Here is a 23045-nt window from a genome sequence, read left to right on the forward strand (position 1 = left end):
AGGCATATGCCAGATGATAATTGGTATAAGTGTTACTCTCGCCGAGGGGTGCGCTCTTTTGAGCCGTGCTATTTTCACTGATTCGCTTTTTTACGTCTCGAGGCGAAGCTCTCTTGCTCTGTGGGATCGAGAGGAATCCTCTCCTCGCCATGTTTCGTAAGCTACGATTCGCGTGGAGCATCGTAGGGGGAGGGGGGGGGAAAAATGCAAAAGGGATGGTCAAAGAAGGGAGGAAGAAAGATGGAATGGAAGATGGTCTTAGGTGAACGTGTCTGCGCGGATGCGTGAGTTTGAAACGATTCGAGGATAGGAAGAGTAGAACTTGAAAAACTGTATTCTTTTTTTTTTCTTTAACTGGAAAAAATCTTTAATTTTTTTTTTTTTCTGTTACTTTTTTGGTGATTGGGATGAATTATTAAATTATAAATTGTAATAATGTTTCGGGAAGAGAGGATTTCTTTCCGAAAGATCGAGGAAAAATTTTTACATCGCCATTTAAAAACGAGGTAAGGAAGTGTTGCTTGAGAACGTAGAAGTGGAAGTATTTCGCTTTATCGAGGGGTACTATCGAGGGATTCCTTTATTAAAAATCTAACCACACGACCTCGTATAATTGCATCTAAGAGTCTTCTATTTCGCCGTCGCCTTCTTATCACGAGTAATCTCGGAAGGATAGCCGTATACGAGAGTGAACGTAACCGCGGATCGAGTAAATGCGTTAGACTACGAAAATGGATTATTTACCCGCCTTTTAAGCTGCCTGCTGAGAAAGCCGAGGTGGACCTCGAAGACATTTCCTAACGACATTGTGGACGACGACCGAGACCGGCTTCTTCTTCTTCCAAAACAACGTTACGACATGGAAATTAGAATCAAAGGGGTTACGCGATAACGAGTTTAACAAGAACGATGCATCACGATTTTTTAACGCTTTCCTTTTCGACATCGACTCATATTTAGATTAAATTTAATAGTATATTCTGTGAAAATTTCGTTCAATTCCATCTTAAAGCTAAAATAATCATTCGCTAATGATTCGTTTACTTAGAATTTCAAATTATAATATTCGACAAAAAACGCGAATTCTTAATCAGCTTCCTCCGCTTGCACAAAAAAAAAAAAAAAATAAAAAATTCCTATCAACACAGATTCAAACTAACTCGACAAAACGTTCGTTACGCATTTCCCTTCGTACGCTCGACTTGCTCGACTTACTCACAGAAAAAATAAACGATCCCTATTAACACGAATCCAAAGCAACAAGAGAAAGACACTCACTCGGCGGAGATAGAAAAACAAGGAGACGACAAGTGGAGGCAGGTGAATGGCAAGGGCATCAACGGCAAGGCCGATGTCTACTAGCCCGGAACAACGGAAGCGTAGGAACGATGCGCAACCGAGATATCCTCTAACAAAGGCGACATAAGTTACGTAAAGTGGCCGTATACGTTCCCGGCCGACTGGCTATTCTTTACAGACTGCTACACCACACAACCACGCAAAAAGTACAACACGCGGAAAATCGAGCCAAGTCTGTGTACACATCGAGCTTACCAGGTGAAACACACAAACGAGGAGCACGATCTCACGATCTATAGAGGGTCCACACGCGTCCGTTGTCGATGCGCGCCTCTACGGGCGACAAACTGAACCGAAGCAGAGGGCGCGTGGAGCGAAGAGGGACAGAGATAGAAGAGAAATATAGTAATCCGTGTATACGTATTCCCCGTATATACAGGGTGTAACGCGGGTAACGAATGTTATTGATGTCCGGCACGATAGTACAGGAATGGCACGCCCTTATTGTCATTTTATACGATACCTGCCTCCATTTTCGGTCACAAATATCGGATAACGGCGCGACTCTGTCGTGGCAGGGGGTGTTCGTCCCTTCTTTTTTTTTCTTTTTTTTTTTTTTTTTTTTTTTTTTTCGATGCCTCGTACACGACGACGGCTATTGGCTTCGTACGGCAAATTGGACGGCGACGGATCGCTCGCTCCTACCCCGTAGGAAAATCTGTTCAGCGAAGGCGGTGAAGTTTTTCCTTCTCTCACGTTCCCTCGCGCTGGACTCCTTTTTCGTCTTTATATTCGTTTCCTTATATTCCGTCCTTTTTCTTTTCTTCTTACGGAGTTTTTTCTTTTTTTTTTTTTTCTTCTTTTTTTAATTTCAAGCCTTTGATACGGGTGAGGTGGCCATGATGCGTCACGGTTTTAGAATTTTCTATTCTATTCTGTAGCGGTTGACGCGTCATAAATTTCTTTTGAAAAAATATGAAAGATGAAAAAGATTCTCCTTCTTTCTCGTGTCTATTTAATTTCCTTTTTTTCTTCTTCTTCTTCTTCTTCTTCTTCTTTGGTGCAATTTCTCTCGAATGATTTGAAAAGCATTTTTCAATATTCCTTTCTTCAAACATCGATAATAATTCCAATAATAATAATTCACGAGTTCTGATCGTGGCCATTTGCTAATGATTATTTTTGACTGTAAAAAAAATATATATATATATTTCTTTCAAAAAGGCACAAGTTCAAAGGATGTGAGTGAGAAAAAGTGTGAGCAGGCATAAAAAAAAAATAACTAATTATGGAAAACAAAATGTAGAGGAGATATTAAACGGCAATATCAATCGAAAATCATTTCTTTTTTTTTTTTTGTTTCCTCCTGGCCGTCCCCGTGTTAATTGCACGGTCCAACCACAATGGGCCGAAAAGGGGTATCAAAACGTTCTATGCCTTTTCATTAGCCTTAAAAGCGAACAAGCGTTCCGACAAAAATTTTTCGATCCGATTTGATTCCGGCCACGGTCGTATTCAATTTCTAACGGCGGCCCGTTTTATATAACGCGTGTTAAAATCGATATAAGCTGTCGATTCAACCCTCTGCTTGTAAACCACGTCACCGTGTGAACGTTTCAATGCCGAAAACAATCCTCCAATGGACCGTTTTAATGCGCAAATATATTAAAAAAAGAAAAAAAATTCTGGCCAGATCAATCGTCAATATAGAAAAATATATATATATATCTTTTTTGGAATACGATTTTTGTTTTCTTTCTTTCTTTCTTTCTTTCTTTCTTTCTTTCTTTCTTCTCGATGGGAATAATGGGTTGGACAATATGGTTGTTTAGGTTTGTTCTTTTCTCTCTTGATGAAAAAGAGTTGGAAATTCGTGCGAATAAAAGTTTAAAGTAACACACAAGAGGATTATCGTCGCGTTCGATCGATATAGACAGATATACAGAGAGAGAGAGAGAGAGAGAGAGAGAGAGAGAGAGAGAGAGAGAGAGAGAGAGAAGGGAGGGAGGTTTCAAAGTGTGGTAAAATCTGCTCGATCGGTGTTTGAGCCCTTCCTTTATCGAATGCCACCGTTATAAATCCGAAAACTGACGCACGTGTTCCCAGTGAATCGAAAGCATTAACAGTGATTATTTGGTAATTGCAGAAGCTTATCTCGAATTAAACGCGAGAATGTACGGAGAGAGGATAGTTACGTTTTCAGGAATGCACGACGAAATCGATAGGAGTGAGACGAAGATTCGATACGAATTTACGTGATATATTAACATGATAACGATCAAAAGTTTGACAAATCATGCCCTAGAATTCCAATAATTTGGAAAGAAAGATCGAAAACTTTCGTGAAATTCACTTCGAGTTTGGATAGATATATCCAGAAAATCGAGAATGTAGGATCGAATGATTCGAATTAATTAATTAAATGACAAATATTTTTTTTAATATACACCAAATCAGCCATTTATAAATCAAATTATTATTCCCTACAAACAGAATTCATTTCAACACTCTTTCACCTTTCGAAACTATACACTCTCTATTACAACACACGGCCATTTCCAAATACCCGTTTAAAAGCCGGAGAAACCTCTTTCGATTCTTCCAATTGTTTACTCTTCGAATCGAAACATGCGGCGACTCTACGAAACGTTCTCCACGTTCTATTTCGAGCGATTCGACGAAAAGACAGAGGCAATGAATGAGACTCTGAGAGAGGAAGAGGAGGAAGAAGAAGAAGAAAAAGAAGAAGAAAAAAAACAACAACAGAGGAATTGGTTACACGTAGAGAAAATTTCGGGATGGAGCGGGGGGGGGGGAGGAGAGGGCTAAAGCGAATTCTCGGTGTCTCCGTTGGGAGTTGGGTTCCGGCGGAAGTCCCTCTCCCGGCTTGTGAAATGAGAAAGCCATCCAGTTCTGCCCCTGCAGCGATGCAGTCGATATCCGCCATCCATCAGCCTCGAGACACCAAAAACAACGACTATTGGGTTTCGCGCTACCACACATAACGACCAATCACCCGCAAAACAATCGGTTGTATATACACGTGCATCCCTACAATTGATCGATACTGGAGGGAACAATAAAGTAATTAATAAAAATCCGCCCTTAACCCGAGAGATCGAAAATCAACGCGATCGGAGCGATAATTGATTCGGATGCGATGACGGTGAGGTGAATGGGTCGAGTGAATGGTCTCGAGTAATTAATTATCGCGATGGAATTTTTTCTTTTATCTTTTTTTTTTTCTTCTCTTCTATTTTGGAGATTTTGGATGATTGATAATTCGATTGAAAAGATTTTTGTTTCTTTCTTTTTTTTTTTTTTTTTTTGTTTTTTTTTTAGGAATTAATTAAAATTAGTTAAAAATTCGAGCGGAGTGAGATCAATTGTAATTATTGGAATTATTTTTGGATGGTTGGTTGAATAATTTTGAAGAATGGATAATTTTTTTCAACGCTAAGAGATACTCTCTTTGACGATGAATCTCTTTTTTGAACATGAATTGGAATATTATTGTGAAGCAAACAAAATATCGGAATATGATGATCGAAAGAATGGCGTTTTCTTTTTTTTTCTTTTTTTTAACACACTTTTTCCCCCTCCCTCCTAATAAAATTTAATTATATTAAAATTTACAAAGCTCTTTCCTCCGAAATTACGATCCAATATATAACATCGTATTCACGCATTTAGAAAATTAAATATTTTTTAAAAAGGGCAGTAATTAAAAATTGGAAATCGATACCAACTGGAAACTTATTCATCGGTCCACAATTCGCAATTTTCCGCGACCCTTCCAACATTTTTACACGAATGTTAAACCGATATAAGCAAATACTCGTTTATTCTCAATTACTTTCCCGATTAATCAAATGAATTATTAAATTTTTAAAAGTATCGATCTTCCCGTTCAACGATATTTCCAACCGATTCTAATATTCGCGCTTTCTCACTCACGCTCGAAATGTCCCGTAATAAAGTAGAATCCATCCCTCGTTAATTCATTAAAACTGATCCTTCCCCTCCTCCTCCTCCCTCCCCCCTCCTCCTCCTCCCTCCCCCACGGAGAATGTTTACAGCGAAATCAAAATTCTCGGCGCCATGCTTTAAAACAATGGTAAGCGACGTTGATTGTTTATCGAGGCTAACGAAGGCAAACACTAATAAGCAGAAATCTTGGTAGCGAGTCTTGTTGTATAATTAAATCCGTCTCGAAGTTTAATATAACGAGAAAACTCGAAGGAAATAAGTAGGCCATCCATTTACTGCCGACCAGTTATTGGTTGATAAAAGGTAAAGTGAAATGTCGGTAATGGTTGTTTAAACGTTTCTCTTTTTATCTCGTCCCAGAAAACGTTTTGAAAATTCCGGAAAAATTGGCGTAAAAAATCCGGGAAATCCAGAAAACCCTTCCAACTGAAGGCCATGATATTTTAAAAATCAAGAATATATATATATATATTTTTTATGATTATTATTATTTCACAATTTAACGAATATTTTATTTCGCGATAAAATTTATCATGGAACAAGTGTTTTTCTGATGGAAAAAAATTAATGGAAAATTCTTATTTGTATTAAAAGGAAAAAGTAAAAAAAATATCTAGAGAATTAAAAATGATTAGTATCGTATTCGATTCGTCTCCAAAATTCTAATTTCTAAGAAATTTATTTCCTTTTAGAAAAAAGGATAGGATCGTTCCCCTATGCGCATACATATTTAATCCAATTTAAATTACTTTCTTGTTTCGTGAAACATTTTAATAATTACGATTAGATATAAATTTAACGAAAAATCGAATATTTCGTGCAGGAATTTCCTAGAATCCGTAAAAGTTTTATTTAACTAGATAACAATTTCATTCGACTTTTTTACCTTACCTACCGTGATTTCAAATATACGAAATCATCATTTAGTGAATTCCTCTCGTTTAAAACAATATATAAACGTTTTAATATAATTCTACACGATGAATTACTCGTACAAAATTTTATTCGATCAAGAAGAGAATCACTCGACTCGACTCTCGTCGAAAATTTCAAACTTCCCTGTTACTTTGTTACCAAACTTGTTGCACGTGAGAATTTATTAAAATTAAACTAATTTTAAAACTTCCCTCGCTTTATATATTAAATAACATCATTGCTTTGCAACGCGCAAGAATATAATTTGTTATAACATTTATTTCAATATTTTTCGAAAATTTCCGATAACATTTAAATTCGATCAAATTCGAGAAAATTCAAGCAACAAATTTCTTCATCCTCGAATCTCCTATCTCCTATTTTTCGTTCGAAAGAAATTTTTGATGAAATTTGCAAATGATGAAATTATTATACGTCATATTCTTTCGTAAATAATTACAAATAATACCCATGAAAATTGTAATACGACTCAAATGAGATTTCCTGCATAAAATTGAACGTATTATAAATAATACTTTTACGTGGCAGTCGCATTTATTATTTCGATTGTAACAGATACTATCAGTCGTTTCAAAAGAATATTATAAAATCAGCGGAGCATCAACGTTTGCAATATGCATGTAGCAACTTTATAACCGTGCATAACGGATGCTCCACAGCTTGAAATAATCAACCGTTTATAGACCGTGACGTATTATTCTCGAAGGTGCATAAACGTCGTTATAATTTACAATTCTGAAATTAGTCGATATACCGTGCCGTACTCATTCCCAAGTAGTTAGTATTAGTTCCCAAATCTCTGAATAAAATTGCCACAAATTATCGTGAATCCATTGGAAATTCGAATTTCGAATCTAATATCTAATAAATACTCGTGAAACGGCAAAAAAATTGAAAAATTTGAAAAATTCTGGTGGAAATAATTTAGCAGTAATAAGAAGCAATAATAAATGTGACGAAGAGATGTGACGCTTCATTATCAAAGATTTTCATAATTACCGTTCAATCATTTTATTAATTCCGTGTTTACAATCGAACCGTAAAAATGCGTGAAAAATTGGAAAACGTTGCGAATAATATATCTCGTTGGAAAATTTTCTTCCCTTATTATTATCGCTTCCCATTTGCCTCTCTGATCACGTGTCATCGCCGGATTCCTTTTTTGTAATTAGTTAATTAATACCGGTACACGTAATTTTACGATAATTTTTGATTAATTAATTAATCGATTGATTAATTACGAGCACTGAATACGGTAATACAGAGAGATCGTGTGTAATTCGAATAAAATCGGTTTATTCGGTCAAAGTTCGTAGCTTATATTATAAATCTTTCTAAAAGAAGAACTGAATAAGCGTTTATTCCTAAAAATAGTAAACTATCACATGTATATTTTTCCTTAAATCGTTTCTAATCGTTCGCGTTAGAGTAAATTCGAAAAATAATTTAGAGAAAAAAATTTTTTCTTTCGTAAATATTCCTTCTCTGATCGAAAACATTGTATGGAATATTAATTATTAATCTAAATATATAATATTCATTCTAATATTCATACATGCTCAACGAAATCATAAAAAGAACAAAAAAAAAAGAAAAAAATGTGAAAAGAACAACGAAAATAACGAAACAAAGGATCTCGCTCGATGGCAACAGAATTCTCGCAGCCTCGTCCATTATTCCATTCCCATACGTGTATGCAAATATGTTCCTTCATGTTGAATCTTCGTTTCCAAATAACTAACTCTCTAACAAAAGACAAGGGATGGTGGCTTGTCTCTCGTTGATCCACATCGCGACCTCGCATCGTTAAATCTTCAAATACGTAGCTATATACGTATGGTACGTACGTGCACGGTTGTGACGGTTATTATCAATGCAAATTCTTCAGAGTTTCACTTTCTTCGACTTCTACCTTCCAGGCAAAAATTTCCCTCCATCAAATGCGTATTCACATAACGACGTATAAGAGCAACGACGTAAACACGACTTCGTCGATTCGTCACGCATCATTTTTCATCGTAGATAAAAACATACTCGTTGAAATGTTTGTTGACTATGACTTGATTATCAAGGAGAGCCAGTTTGGGATAATTTATCGCGTCGATGAATATTAATTAACAATGTAATTAACACGACGTATGTGCGAAGAACGAAATGAAAAAAGGATTCTTCCTCGTCGTACGAAGAAATATAACTGATATTGTGGGAAAAAATGAATTTGGTAAATCAAAAATCGTTTCAAAAATGAAGAGAAAGTTTATGTAATAACGATATCTCGACGAAATTATTCCACGAAAAGGAATCAGAAATTTATACGAACCTGTTGAGATTCGTCACAAAAGCATCCGATTAACTAATCACGATAAAAGGGAAAAACTTCTGCTCAATCTAACCGCGTGCACAAACGACCATTTAAAGTCTTTTTCACAAAAACACCGTAAGCTCGAGAAGACATCGAAAAGAGGCGCGTATAATACACGCAAACTCACGTATATACACAAGTTTTCTAACAAATTCTATCCATCTATCTTGCACCTTATCACCCCCCTCTGCCCAACAACCGATCAAAAACTTTTCTCCCTCGACAGTTGCAATATATTAAGCCCGCGTGATGCTTGACCTCGAATCATTATGGATTATCTGTCGCCATTTGCCAAATACTTGGGGACGAGGGGGAAGGGGAGAGGGGCCCCAGCCCGTGTCAAACTCGTGTCCAGGCCGGCGGATGGCGCGTCCATAGGTGGCGGGCTTTGGAACTTCCGTCAACGGGCAACGGGAACGTATCGATCATGGCGGTTGTCGATGATCGATCGCGCGAAAACGCCAAGTATCCGAGAGGAGGGAGAGGAGGAGGAGGAGGAGGAGGAGAGCCGCGATGCATTTTGTCGCGCCCGATATATACCACCGCCAATATCTCGCCACTCGATCTGCCCCGCGTGAACTTGGTTGATCGATCGCCAACAATCAATTTGGCAACCGTAGATTCCAATCTGTTACCTCCGTGGAGGCCGTGGACGAGGCGGAGGGGTGAGGCGTGGGAGGCGTGGAAAAGAAGTGGCGAGCGCGGAACAACTAGTAGTAGTAGTAGTAGTAGTAGTAGTAGTTCTCGTTTTAATCGTTTCGACGCTAGATGACGTATCGGTTAACATTTGAGCAGTGTCGAGGGGAGCGTGGAATAATCTTATATCGTATACGTGTTGCTCGTTGTTTCGATTCGATCAATTTTTTCGTTGAAAGGTCTTGCTCGATTACGATACCGTGAGGAAAAATTCGTATTTTTGTTCCTTTTCGCAAGTGTTGGGGCAGCAGCTTTTTTTATTCTTTAATTACATTCAAGAATTTGTTGCGTTGTCATTGATTAAAATCTGATATAAGGAGATAAAAAATTTTTTTAAAGATATAATATTATCTTTACGAATGAATGTTAAGTTTTTGAAGTATCAAAAAACTCGTCGTAGGAAATGTAAGATATTCAATACGGCGAATCTTTAATAATATTTTAATATCCGCTGCGATAATCCCACACGGTGAAACGAATAAACGTTGAAATTAAAAATAATTTTAACTTCATTCTGGAAGAATCATTCATACGTACATATTCTTCGTCACAATCGATAATTTAAAAGCAAAAAAAAAAAAAAATATATATATATAAAAGAAATCTTCTATCAAGAGAATGGACAGCGGAAAGGGGAATGTAATTCAAGATCTATTGAAATTTCGCAGATTTTTTTAAAAATCACGATAAAAAAAAGTGCAATTCACAGAAAGAAGAGAGATGCATCGTCGTATTAACTCCACCGCTTCGCTGTCCATTTACAAAAGGCGGTTGGCAATAATTGGCAAAATGGTTCCTCCTGGAGCGTAACGCGGATGGAGAGAAACACGATGGGAGAAAGATGAAAACTTGGGTAATTGGCGAAACAAAGTGTTGATAAAAGTAATTTTAAGAAAGTAGACGGCCCAACAGGATGAAGCCTGAGGATAAGATAATATATTGGAGGCGAATTGCGATGGACAGAATCACCCCTTCGCAATTTACTTCGGGGCATCCGACCAGTCTCGCTCGCTCTCTTTCTCTTTATTTTTCTCTTGTTCACCGATAGAGGACCTTCTGACAACCAATTATCTATCCAAGACGAAACGAAGGGGAGTAAAAGAGATGCAGAACCGGCGAAATACGACGTATATTTTGATTAATCAACGTCGAATAGTGTTAACGCACTAACAGATTATCCTGCAACCAATAGTTTATCAACCCCCTTCCCCTCCCCTACCTTTGAGAGGTCGTAGCTAATAAAAATCTAATTTTAGCATTTCTCGTCTCGATATAATATTACTATCCTCGATTCAAAGAAGGAAACGGCAAAAATGAAGAGAGAGAGAGAGAGGGGGATAAATGGAAAATCGTTTCTTCCTTCTTCGAATTTTCTATATTAAATCGTTAACCCAAGACACGATTGATCAATCAACAAAAATTTCTTCATCTTCCATCGACTGTCAAAAAAATTTACACTTTTTTTATTATCGTATTATTGAAACCTTCCATTCATCGTTTCATTCATCAAAAATATGAAATTTAAAAAAAAAAAAAAAAAAATTAATCCAATCGATCGCACAATCGCAATACTCGATTAACGCAAAACACGAAATCTCACGTTTTGGATAACGTTTTAGAAATCCCTCGTTTGCGAAACCCCGGCTACGCGCAAGATGCAAGATCTAGACGATTTCCGCAATTAGAAATGGCATGTCGAGTTGAGCAATAGAGAGAGCGGCAGTGCCCCATGATAATAATAATTAATACAGAACGTAGTAACTGCAATTGCAAACTAAGACGCTCGTTCTAATTCCTTTGAGTTTCTACGACGTAGAAGTAAGTAGCTAGTTCCACTCAAACACTAGGTAGGATGAGGGAGGGGGGGGGAGGAGGGGATTGTTATTAAGCCTGTCCACATGCACGTCAGATCCTTCTATCGTCCACCATCTCCTATTAACCCGGCCTTTCGAGGGCGGATTGTTGCGATATCTGTTAAACCTCGCGATGAATTGTTGTTCCTTCCACGGACATCAATTACTCTGTGTAAATCGAATTAGAATTTGCACGTTGGATTTCCATCGTGATCGAAAGGTTACTACTACGTCGAATCAATCTAAATCTTTCTCGATCTTCTTCTTATATATGGAGCAATCGTTCTGTGAGCGACGTTCGATCCTTCCTCCGTTTGAACGGTTTGAAAATTTGAAACTTGGTTGAGAAGTGAGAAAAGCGAGATATCTTTTCGTCTTAGATGTTGCGGATTGAATACTTGACAGATGTGTGTGTGCACATGAAAAATAAAGATTTCGTCCGAATTAAGAACAGAATGATTATTGATTAATCTAAGATTCGTGCGTCGAAAAAGTGAATGAACGAAGCTTCTTTTTAAAACGTTTAAATAACCTCGAATGTGAAGCAAAGAAGATTTGAAAAAATTTTAGGAAAAATCAAATGTTTATTTAAGAGTCGTGTAAAAAATTTGTACGTTCAAAAAAAAAAATGAAAAACCAATTAACTCTTCCGAATTCTGGAGTATATCCCCAAGTAATTAGCAATTACCAATTACGATTGTAATTACCAATTGTCTCGAGGAGATTAATCATCGACTCGTTAACCAACTTGCTCGAACGTTATAAATTTTATTACCAAAATTTGCTTCATCCTGTGATTTCAAAAAAAAAAAAGAACGAGTACCCGTATCCAAAGTTCAACACGTTTCCGATCGAATTAACTAACAGTTTTTCCTGGACTCGATCCTCAACCAAAATCCATTCTTGGCGGCCGGGTTGAACACACCCTCCTTGAACTTCAACGGAACCGTGGTCTTGCTCCCCACCCTGAAACTGCACTCGGCCAGGATGTTGAACAGCAGTATCTTCATCTCCATCAACGCGAACCTGCTCCCTATGCACTTCCTGGGCCCCATACCGAACGGCATGTAAGCGCCCGAGCTGGCGATGCTCTTCCCGTCCCTCAGAAATCTCTCCGGCTCGAATCTCTCCGGATTCTCGAAATATTTCGGATCGTGGTGGATCGCTTTGACGGGGAACCAAACGTTCATCCCCTTCTCGACCTTGAAGGGGCGTGCGCCGGGCAGAGGGGGCGGCAATTCGAAAGTGTGGCCGCACACCCTGTCGATGAACAACAGGATCGGATGGTACCTCATCGCCTCGCTCATCACCGCGTCCAAATACCTCATCTCGTGTATAACGTCGTACCCCACCTTCCCCTTCTCCCCCCCATACTCCGACAAAACCTCGTCGATCTCGTCCTGCAGCCTCTGCTGGACATCGGGATTCACGGCCAGCATGTGAGCGGTCAGGCTTATCTGGCTCGCCATCGTGTCCACGCTTCCGAAGAAGAAGCTGAACGCGTGATTGGCTATGTTCGACACGCTCATACCTTTCCCGCTCTCCTTCCTCTCCTGCATGTCTATCAATTGTTGCAACATGTCCAACCCGTGCACCCCTTCCTTCTTCCTAGTTTCCACCGTCTCGACCACCAACCGATGGAAAAACCTCTCGATGTGGTCGGGCAGGATCTTCAGGTTGAACAACCTGGCCAACCTGGGCGAGTTCCTGTGCACGAATATTATCAAATTCTGCTTGAACGTGGCCAACTGGGACGCCACCTGGCCGTACTTGTAGAATATGTTCTCGGGCTCGTTCACAGAGTCGACCGACACCCCGTAAACGCATCTCGCGATCACGTCGTTCGTGTATCTGCTCAGCATGCTCTTCAACTCTATCTCCCGGTCCATCCTCGACAGATGATCGGCGAAACTCTTGGCGCAATCCGACATCAGCATGAACATGGACTTGATCTTGCTCGACGTGAACAAACTGGTCAGCATGGTCCTCTGCTCCCTCCACCGGTCGTCCTCCATCGCGAACAACACCTCGCCCAGCATAGGATCCACCCCCGGGTCCACGAACGGCCGGTGATTCGTGAAATTCGTGATCTCCTTGACCCCGATCGTTTTGATCAATTCCGGATCGCGGATTATTATCAACGGGGTGGTGAACTCGTACATTCCCACGTACTTGGCGTCCGGATCCAGGTCGTACACTCTCTGAATTATGTCCTCCATGTGGCACTGGCGGCGCACCAACGGGCCCAAATTACCCAGCAGCGGAGTTGGCGGGATGTGCGCGATCCCGTGCTTCTTGAACAGCTTGTGATTCTTCGTGGAGAGGTAGTAAAGGGCGACGAGTATCGCCAAAAAGGAGAGGCCGATTTGTAGATAGTCCATTGTTCCAGAGAGATGATCGATCGAGCTTGTTAAACGCGTGCGAATGTGCTTGATTCTTTCAGCGTGCGCTGAATATAATAATTCGTCGGTGCTTATATAAGAGATAAATGGTCACGTGTCGTGCTATATTGCGTCTTGTAATGCGTGAAACTTCTCGAGATACGAGATAATCTTTTTTCTCAGAATTATAATTGCAATCTTGCGCGAATAGAAATAATAGATACTGGAGTGTTATTTATTTATTTTTATTTTTTGCGTGAAAAAGAAAATTGATTTTTGTTATTTTATTTCTTTCTGTGTGACGATAATTTTAATTTATTCGAGAGAGAAATGAAACGAAGACGAGAATCTTTCGACGATTATCTTGGTTCAACAAGAGTTGAAAAAACGAGCGAGAAAACTTGAATTTTTTGGTGTCATTTTTTTTTTTTTTTTTTTTTTATACAAAGAACGTTCGAAAATATTAAAAACTCTTTTGTTCCTTTATTCTTTTTTTGATAGAAAAATTTCGTTTTCAAATACATCGCGGTTAAAATTCTGCAGCAATTATATAATAAATCCGAAACATCCGAATACAATACGAAGAAAATTTTGCTAATAATATTGCAAATATTTCGTATAATGAATGGCAATGAAACTTGCTTAAATTATATTTTTGATATCTGGACACGTATCGATTCTAAAGATAAGATACTTTTTGATCGAGAAAAATATTGTTGCACAATGTTGTAATATTGTATGCTATGGGCAATCGTAATTGCGCAATGTTACCACATATTTACACATCAAACAAATCATTTAAATTGATAATTAATCTTCGTTTATCATTAATCTTTTCCGAGCAAATTATCGTATTTTTAAAATGTTAGATTAATTTTAGCATATATGAATATTGAATATAAAAATTTTCAAAAAAAAAAAAAAAATAAAAATAAAGACAAGATGCTTTGATAGTTACGATATAAAATTTCGAAAAATGTCGATTCAAATTTCGGATTCATTAAATTCGCATCGAAATCATTTCGCATAATTCCAATTTTAATTAGTGTTATCCGAATACAATGAAAACATTCGACTGATTCAGTTTCACAAATATATACAAATTTTCCACAAAGGTGGAACTTTTTTTTTTTTTTTTTTTTATTATAAATAGATAAAAAGATATAAAATTTCCAGAGTCGATTCAAATTTCAGATTCATTAAACTCGACAAGATCGTTTCATTGAATTTCGATTTTTTTTTTTTTTTTTTTTTTCAATAAATTCCGCTATCCTCGACAGGTGTCGCTCCTCTACTCTTTTGTCCACGCTCGGCTAAAAATTTTTATCCTCGCGTCTTTTTTAATCTCTTCTTAATCCCTGGACCAACGATCGTTGAAAAGATGAATTCTTCTAAAACTTCCTCCATTTCTCCCCTGATAATTACAAATTTACCTTTCCTCCTTTCTTCACTTTTCTTCATTTTTAATCTTTCTTTCCGCTTTCTCATCCTCCTTCCTCCCCTCCCCCCTCTTTTTTTTCTCTCTCTCCATACTCTCCCCTCCTTCTCGTTTCTTTACGTTTCGTCGAATTCCTCACGAACAACCATGAATACAAAAAGATTTTTAATATAGCAGTAAGGACGAATCGAAGGCTGCATTTCTTTCGACGTGAATGATCGCCTCAATTTCTGTTTGCATATTCAGGCGCGATCATTCGTGAAAAAAACAAATTCGACAACGAATATTAAGATTAGCCAGATATTCCATTGTGCGATTTATTAAAATTCCGCCGACGGTTTATCGACACGATCGACTCTCTCTAAGAGTCCACAAGAATCTCTAAGAATCTTCGAAAGAGAATTTTGATTCTAAGAGAAGACTTTCCACGAGGAACGAACGAATTACTCGAGGAAATGTCATTTATTTTCGTATCATTGTCGATTCGATTTAATATAGAGCCTTCTATTTTTCGGAGAATTGATCTTCATAGAGGAATATTAATGAAAAAATTGTGATTCGTAATTTTAAAAGTAGTAGACGAAAATAAACAGCTCGACGAATCGATGTGTTTTGTACTCGTCCACGATTAAATGTATGTAATTGCAATAACAACTTTAATGTAACTTGATTTTCGTAATGTTTTCCACGAATGTTGAAGAATTTCGAAGAAAAATTTTGATTCGTAAATGTTCGAAATTTTGCAAAATTTTGCAGGAAATTAAAGATTGTTTGTTGCCGGGAATTTCGAAAACTCTTGAATTAATCCGTGAAAAGGTATTTTTCAAAATTTTAGAACGAGGATAACGATATTGCAATCGCGAGAAAAAACAGACATTTCTTTTTCTCGTGTTGATTTAACCGCTATACAGCAACAAAATACATCGTTGTTCTTGAAATGTTGTTTTATTTCGTTGTTTGACTACCGAAAAATTTGCGAAACATCCGCGAGAAAATTTCTATCAGCTTTGTTTAAAACAATATTAGATTCGAAAACACGTTTCATCGCGTTTCATATTTTTTCTATCACTTTGATATTTATCTTCACCGCTCTTATAATTATCAATTATCGGATTATACTATATGTGATTATCGTTTTTATATCGTTGTATAGGTCGAAATAAAAATGTTGTTTTAAAAGATCAAACTATTTTTATTTATTATCAAAATGTCAAGAGCAACTAATTATCTTTTTATCTTTCCTAACGAGATACGATATAATACTCTGTTCTAATTAATTGTTTCGCAACAATATCGCGTTCTATTTTCCAAAACAATTTCGTGTAAATTGCATAAATATCATCGCAATAATTCTCAATAATTCGTATAGATGCAATTCTTAGGGATGCGAATACATTTGGAAATAAAATTCTTGAGAGTAACTCGCATGTTGAAAATAATTTTCAAAGAGAAAAGGACAATCCATGATATTTCAAGAAAACGTGCGTGATTCTCACTCTCGATCCAATGTCTGCTCGCGAAAAATAATTTTTGAGAACAATTTTGAGAGCATCGTAGAACCTATATTGAAAGTAATCTTCACTCTCAACGCAGTTTCTATTCACGAAAAATTACTTTTCAAAGCAATTCGTCGTGATATTCTAAATATTAAGTTTCTACTCATGAAAAATAACTTTTCAGAGCAATTCGTATTCTAGAAACTATATAGAGAATAATTTTGTTATTTTCAATCTATTAATTATTCGCGAAAAATAATTTTTCAGAGCAACTCGTATCCTAGAAACTATAACTAGAAAGTAATTTTCATTTTCAATCCATTATTTATTCGCGAAAAATAATTTTTCAGAGCAATTCGCAATTCCTAAAAAATTATATCGAAAGTAACTTTTACTCTCAATCCGTTATTTATTCGCGAAAAATAACATTTCAGGCCAATTCGCACCCTAGAAATTATATTAAAAGTAATTTTCACTTTCAGCGCAGTTTCTACTCACGAAAAATAACTTTTCAGACTTCAATTCGCGCTCTAGAAACTGCATAAAGAGTAATTTTCACTCTCAATCCAGCGTCTATTCGCACGAAAAATAACTTTTCCCAGCAATTTTCACCAGCCTAGAAACTGCATTGAGAATAATTCTCATTTTTCCAATCCGCGAAAAATAACAGTTGAGAGCGACTCCCGTTATACATACGAATATTTATCCAGATATATTAAAAAAAAAAAAAAAAAAGAAAAAAGATACAAGGATGCATGCACGACATTTCCTCTCATTTTTACGTGGTGACAAATGCGGCTCTGCCACGTACACATCGCGAGAAAACGCGCGATATAGGAAGTGGTGTTGCGGCTTAACACGGTCGGCCACGCCAGTTTCACCGTCGAGGAGAAGGAAAGGAAAGGAAGGGAAGTCGCGTTATAAATAAAGCGGCACCAGCTGCTACACACTGATAAACCCGAAAGGGTAGCCATGCGCGAAACAAAGGTTAACTTTGACGACCGCTAACCCTATACAACCGTATATAGGTTCCCTATACAAGCGTGATAAAGCAGGTGGGGGGAGAGAGAAACGGAAACCGGATGTATCTTTCGATGCGTATTATAGACAAGCTTCCGTTCCACGAACGGCAAACCACTTTTCAGCTTTTCGCCTTTCCTTTCTTCTCTCCTCTTCTCTTCCCCTCCTTTTTTCCTCCCCCCTCTTCTCCCATCGAGTTCAATCAAAGCGCCCGCTATATAAAACGGACACATCTCACAATCACGTCTCGATTCTTGCGCAATCGCGCCGCCGCTGATATTACTCGACGAGAAATTTCACAAGTCGCCAACAAGTCGATCGAATACATACAAGTGTAATAAAATTTCGTATCATCGCAGGTCAACATCTCTACTCGGCCAAACTTGGACGGTGATAAATTCAACAACGAGGAAATCAAATTTTTAATAAGAAGAGAGAATCGTAATCGCGCATAAATTCTGATTATTCGATTAAAATCGTTCTACTTTCTTCCGGATTATTCCCAAAATTTTTTCCTCCATCGATATTTTTTTTTTCCCCCTACTAAAATTCGCGACAATTCTCACGACATCTTCACCATTTCTCCCGGATAAATCAAACATTTCGCCGCAATCTTTCTCCTTCCCCGTTCAATCGAGAGAATCGCGGAATCACGATTTCCAAGTAATTATCGGATCGCGGGAATTTTTGCCGCAAATGAAACTAGGAGGACGAGGAGGAGGAGGAGGAGGAGGATTTTCGCGGGTGGGGGAAATTCGAGCGGGTGTGAAACGTTAAACTTTCGATTTATAACGTTTTCCAGCCAGACGCGTTAAATCCATCAAGTGCGCGTTTATCGGAAAATCAAGCAGTCATGTGCATCGGATGCATTGTTAGTGCATTAACTCGTACGTTCGAGTGGAAAATGGCATTACTTAGCCGCATTACCGCTGTATTATATTCGACGCCATCGTTCCTCTTTGATCATGGCCGCCGTGTGCTACCACGCTTTTTCCTTTTCCTTTCCTCGAAAATTCGCTTCCCTCCTACTTTCTAAATCGTCGAAATCTTCCTCGCCCTTCCAATTTTTTATCCATTCGACGATGTTCAAGTTCGCAGGTTTCGTTCGAAAATTGGGATCTTTGGGATTTGAGTGAGTCGAATATATTACGAAAAACATAAGTAAGAAATATTTTTGAAAATTGATCCAGGAAAATTTGAAACTTTTGAGAAATTTAAGCGAATTAAATGATGAAGCTATCCTTTTTTTTTTTTTTTTTTTTAGCAAAGAATCACGAGTATTTACGAAATAAGAGATTTAAGAAAGAAAAGCGAAGTGGTAAAGAAGCAATCACCGTTTCCTTTAAGCGAAAAATTTTGAAGACGATAAATTCAAATTTGTTTAATTTATTTCTAGTATTACATTTTATTCGTCAGTTTTAAATTTTCCAAACTTTATTTCTTTTCTTCTTCGCGTGACGATTGTAGAAATGACAATGGAGGAAAGGAGTGCGTAACAGTTGTAGAGTTGCGAGCGAAACATGGGGACAACAAATATGTCGATACAAGTGGAACGGTGGATTCATTATGAATGAAAAGTTCTCTTGTTACCACTTCGATGTTTCAACAAAAATTGGAATAGGAATTATGCTTACAAATGGCGAGAATCATATTTCGTTCAGATTCTACTTCTCGTCACCGGGGTATTTTCTCTCTCGTTACGAATGGCGGAACTATTGCCGAGCCAAGCTCGTATTTCCTTCTCTTCGTCTTTTGTTACTACCAAGCAACGCAATTTCTTGGTTCGTTTCGCGTTCAGGACGGTACGTGCTATCGTTTAATAAAAACAGATGGTGTCCCTTTCTTTTTTTTCTCTCTTTTCTTCCAAAAATAAAATATAATTCGAGGGAATAACATTTCGTAAATTTCGCGAAATTTAATAACAGTTGTCGTATGTATCGAGTATCGGCCCAAATTCTGACCGATCACGATAAAACAAACTGCTGTTATTGTTGTAAAAAAAAAAAAAAAAAAGGAAAAACTCCATAAGAAAATCAAAATCCAGAGCAGAGCAGGAGTTCGCAAATTTCTACACACCAAACGAATACACTTATTTCCTACACTATTTAAAAGTTGATACAATATCGAGAGAAAAATTCGAAGAAAATCCAATCCAACTTCGCCCTAAAATAATTACCATACGAATACTAAACGCTACAAATTTCTTCATCCAAATACCTACACCTCTATCAACCTTAAAAAGTTAATACAAGAGCATAATCGAAAGAAAACTTGAAACGCAACAAAACTTCGCCCTAAAATAACTATCATACGAATACTAAACGCTACAAATTTCTTCATCCAAATACCTACACCTCTATCGATCTTAAAAAGTTAATGCAACAGCATAATCGAGAGAAAAATTCGAAGAAAATTCAAACGCAACAAAATTTCACCCTAAAATAACTATCATTTGAACTCACCGGACACACTACGAATTTCAACATCCATCGTCGTGTCAACGTCCGATTAACAGAAGAAAATTAAGAAAAGTGTAATACAACCGAGGGGAAAAAAAAAAGAAATTGCAAGCAAGATTCGATAAGGGATGGAATGACGGAGTAAGAGAAAACGGGAGAAAAAAATCGATATATATTCGGCGTAGCGTGTAGGAACGCGGACGGAAACCACACACGACACACACGTATGGAGTAGCATCCGGAAACGTGGAAGACGAAAAAGAGACGTGTGTTGCACCCGTCTCTCTCTTTCTCCCCACCTCTCTCTCTCTCTCTCTCTCTCTCTCTCTCTCTCTCTCTCTCCCCCTCCTCGACGGTCGGGTTTCGCGAAACAAATTCAGTTTTCATCCGTAGCGTCGTTTCGTGCCAGTCGATTACATTGGCTGGCGAGTATTCAAGAGCATCGCCAGTAGGTGGTGCATGGATCGTGGTTTGGATGCAGCATGGCACACATAATCATATTGGCATTCTATTAGGCAGCGTCTTCTCCCTGCCAGCTTCGGCTTCCTCCCTTCCGCCTAACACTCTCTCTACACGACCCCCTTTTCAGCCACCGTATACACGTATAGAGAGGGAGGGAGGGAGGGAGACGGCAGTGTGCACAACCCTCTGTGCACACGTCAATCGATAGTACAACGTGATTATAATATCCCGCCCATCCGATGAAATAAAGATCCCCCCGAAAGGAGGATAGGATTCTCGATGCTCTTTAAGCATTCGTGTGCGCGCCACCATCGGGGAGGAAGGTGGTAATTATTTTCGAACGTGTCGTAATTTCGTGAAACGTGAAATGATAAAATTATTAAACGCTTGATAAATCTTCGAGATACTTTTTTTTTTTTTAGGAGAACTTGCATGTCGAGACGTGAAATTTGTGAGTAAATATATTTTGACAAAGTTTGGGATGCCATGTTATGGTCATCTTTAATGCGCTCCTCTTTGAGAATTGAGTTGTGAAATTTTGATAAATGTCGAGCGAGTTAAAGTTTGCAAATTCGTTGGTCGATCAGTTGATCGATCATCTCGAACGATTTATCTTGAATGTATCTCTTCTTTGAGAATCTAATAGTCATCTTCGAGTATTGAAATTTTGATAAACCCGACGAGTGGAAGGATAAAGTTTGCACAAATCGTCGCGATAAAAATAATTTTTCAGATGATTTTTCGAAATAACTCAATTCTCGTTTATCGATCGTCGTCGAAACGGAGATCGCAAGATCATCGATTGGATCCGACGAATAGAGAGAATTCTAACTAAACTAACCAGAAACCGAGTAAAATTACTACAATTTGCCAAGTAATGAAAATTATACAAGCTTACAAGCAACTGTGAAAGAGATTCCGCTTTCCTGAATTTCAATTTCCCGAGCTTAAATAACACTTCAATTCTGGTACCTCGTAACTCGCACAAAGGTACTACGTTATTATCATCGTAATTTTTTGAGACTACGAATTCCCACCGCATTGCAACGAAAAAATGTAAAAATGGTGTGCGTGTATTATCATTATCGCGAGAAGATTGAAAGTTGCTCACATTATTATCCCCCAAAAGCTATCCTATTTATGGATTACAGACAATTATTCAATTTCTTTCGCAACAATTTATTATTACGAAAAAATAATTTTAAACGATTTTCTAACAACAAGCGAATTTGAAACTTTAACTTTGAACAACAATTTCCAATACGAAGATTTAAGATTTTTGGATCTCGAATCGGAACTTAATAATTCGAAAATAGAGAGTGATGCGACAATTTGATATCCATTCAGATCGAAACGGAAAGATACGAAATATACGATAATTTTTTCTCACATCACGATTGAAATCCTTAAAGGGTTATATCAAAGCAACATAAACACCTGAAAGAACGTAGGTCATCCTTCTACGTAAATACCCAATAATTGATGTACTCATCGAGGTAACATAAAAGGAAAGTGGGAGAGAACCGATGAAAAGCGTTTAACAAACCACACACGCGAGGAAATTTCTGCAAACACGCAAGAGATCAAAAGTACTCTCTCTCTCTCTCTCTCTCTCTGACGTCGTTTCGAAAATAGAGAAAGCGCGTGCAAGCAAGGAATTCGTCAATATTAATCTTACCCTTCCATTTTCCACCCCTTCTCTCTGTTAACCGAAAACGATGGACTAAGAGGAACTAACGTGCCCCTTCCTCCCCCCCCCCCACCATTCTCTCAAACGTTAATAAACACCCTTTAATTCTAGACGAAATGAATCCAGACGAAAATCATTTGCCAAAGATCTGATTCGAAATTTCACAAATGAAAGCAATTAAGAAATTATCGATTTTAAATAATAAACGCGTTGCACGCGTTTGTAATGAGAATTCTGCTTCGATAGATTTTTCTTGAAGAAAAGAATCTTGTAGAAATTGCATGATATGAAAGATTCGATCTTTCAAATAATAAATAATGGCAACCGTTATTCCTTCTATATTTCTAAGAAATTTTGAAAAAATTGATCACACTTTTTGGAATATCCAGGGCTAACTCAAAAAGAAGGATTAAACGAGGCCATTGAATTAGTGTTAGATAAAAAGAGATATTAATTATCCCAAAAATAAACTTTACGTGACGAATTAAATTAAGATATTGTATAAAGTTTTTAGTAAAATGAAATATTTTTCATACAAACTCCACTATTCTATTCTAGATTTCGTTTCATTCCCTTAATTTTACCAAAATGTGAAAAATTTGGAAAATGTTGAACAGTGTCGAATTATTCGAAAAAAAAAAAAAAAGAAAGAAACGTCTCAAGCTTTGATTATAATGGAACGATGAAAATGTAATGGCCGTTAATACTAATATAAATTAAAAAATAATACTTTCGGGATTTCTTCCATTCAAAGAAAATGAGTCGCCCGAGTGATAAAACGGTTTCAAAGTAAAAAGATTTGAAAACAATATGCAGAGATAACAAAGTGTGTCATTAACATAATGAATATATATTAAAACGAATATTAAAACAAATTCTAGCAGATACGATCTAAATAATTTTTTACTTATCTTCTTAATTAATAAATTAATAAACCCGTACGCCTCTGCATTCTCTCTACGA

At 37.4% G+C, this 23045-nt stretch overlaps 1 protein-coding gene and 1 pseudogene across 6 annotated transcripts in view; both read right to left on the minus strand.

Annotated features, from left to right (window-relative positions):
- The window catches only part of LOC100867182 (cytochrome P450 9e2 pseudogene), a 69770-nt pseudogene that overhangs the window by 35930 nt on the left and 10795 nt on the right, over window positions 1-23045 (minus strand). The window lies entirely within an intron of this gene.
- LOC100867380 (cytochrome P450 9e2) lies at window positions 11701-13592 on the minus strand. The gene has a single exon (XM_003697766.4). The coding sequence runs from the start codon at window positions 13515-13517 to the stop codon at window positions 11997-11999; it is 1521 nt and encodes a 506-aa protein (XP_003697814.1). The 5' UTR covers window positions 13518-13592; the 3' UTR covers window positions 11701-11996.

This window comes from Apis florea, unplaced genomic scaffold (assembly GCF_048593485.1).
Source record: "Apis florea isolate Af1SG1 unplaced genomic scaffold, ASM4859348v1 contig_3081_pilon, whole genome shotgun sequence".
NCBI lineage: Eukaryota > Metazoa > Arthropoda > Insecta > Hymenoptera > Apidae > Apis > Apis florea.

What these genes read in the sequence shown, in the direction of transcription:
- LOC100867380 (XM_003697766.4), bottom strand. Translation starts at nt 13,517, where the DNA reads ATGGACTATCTACAAATCGGCCTCTCCTTTTTGGCGATACTCGTCGCC.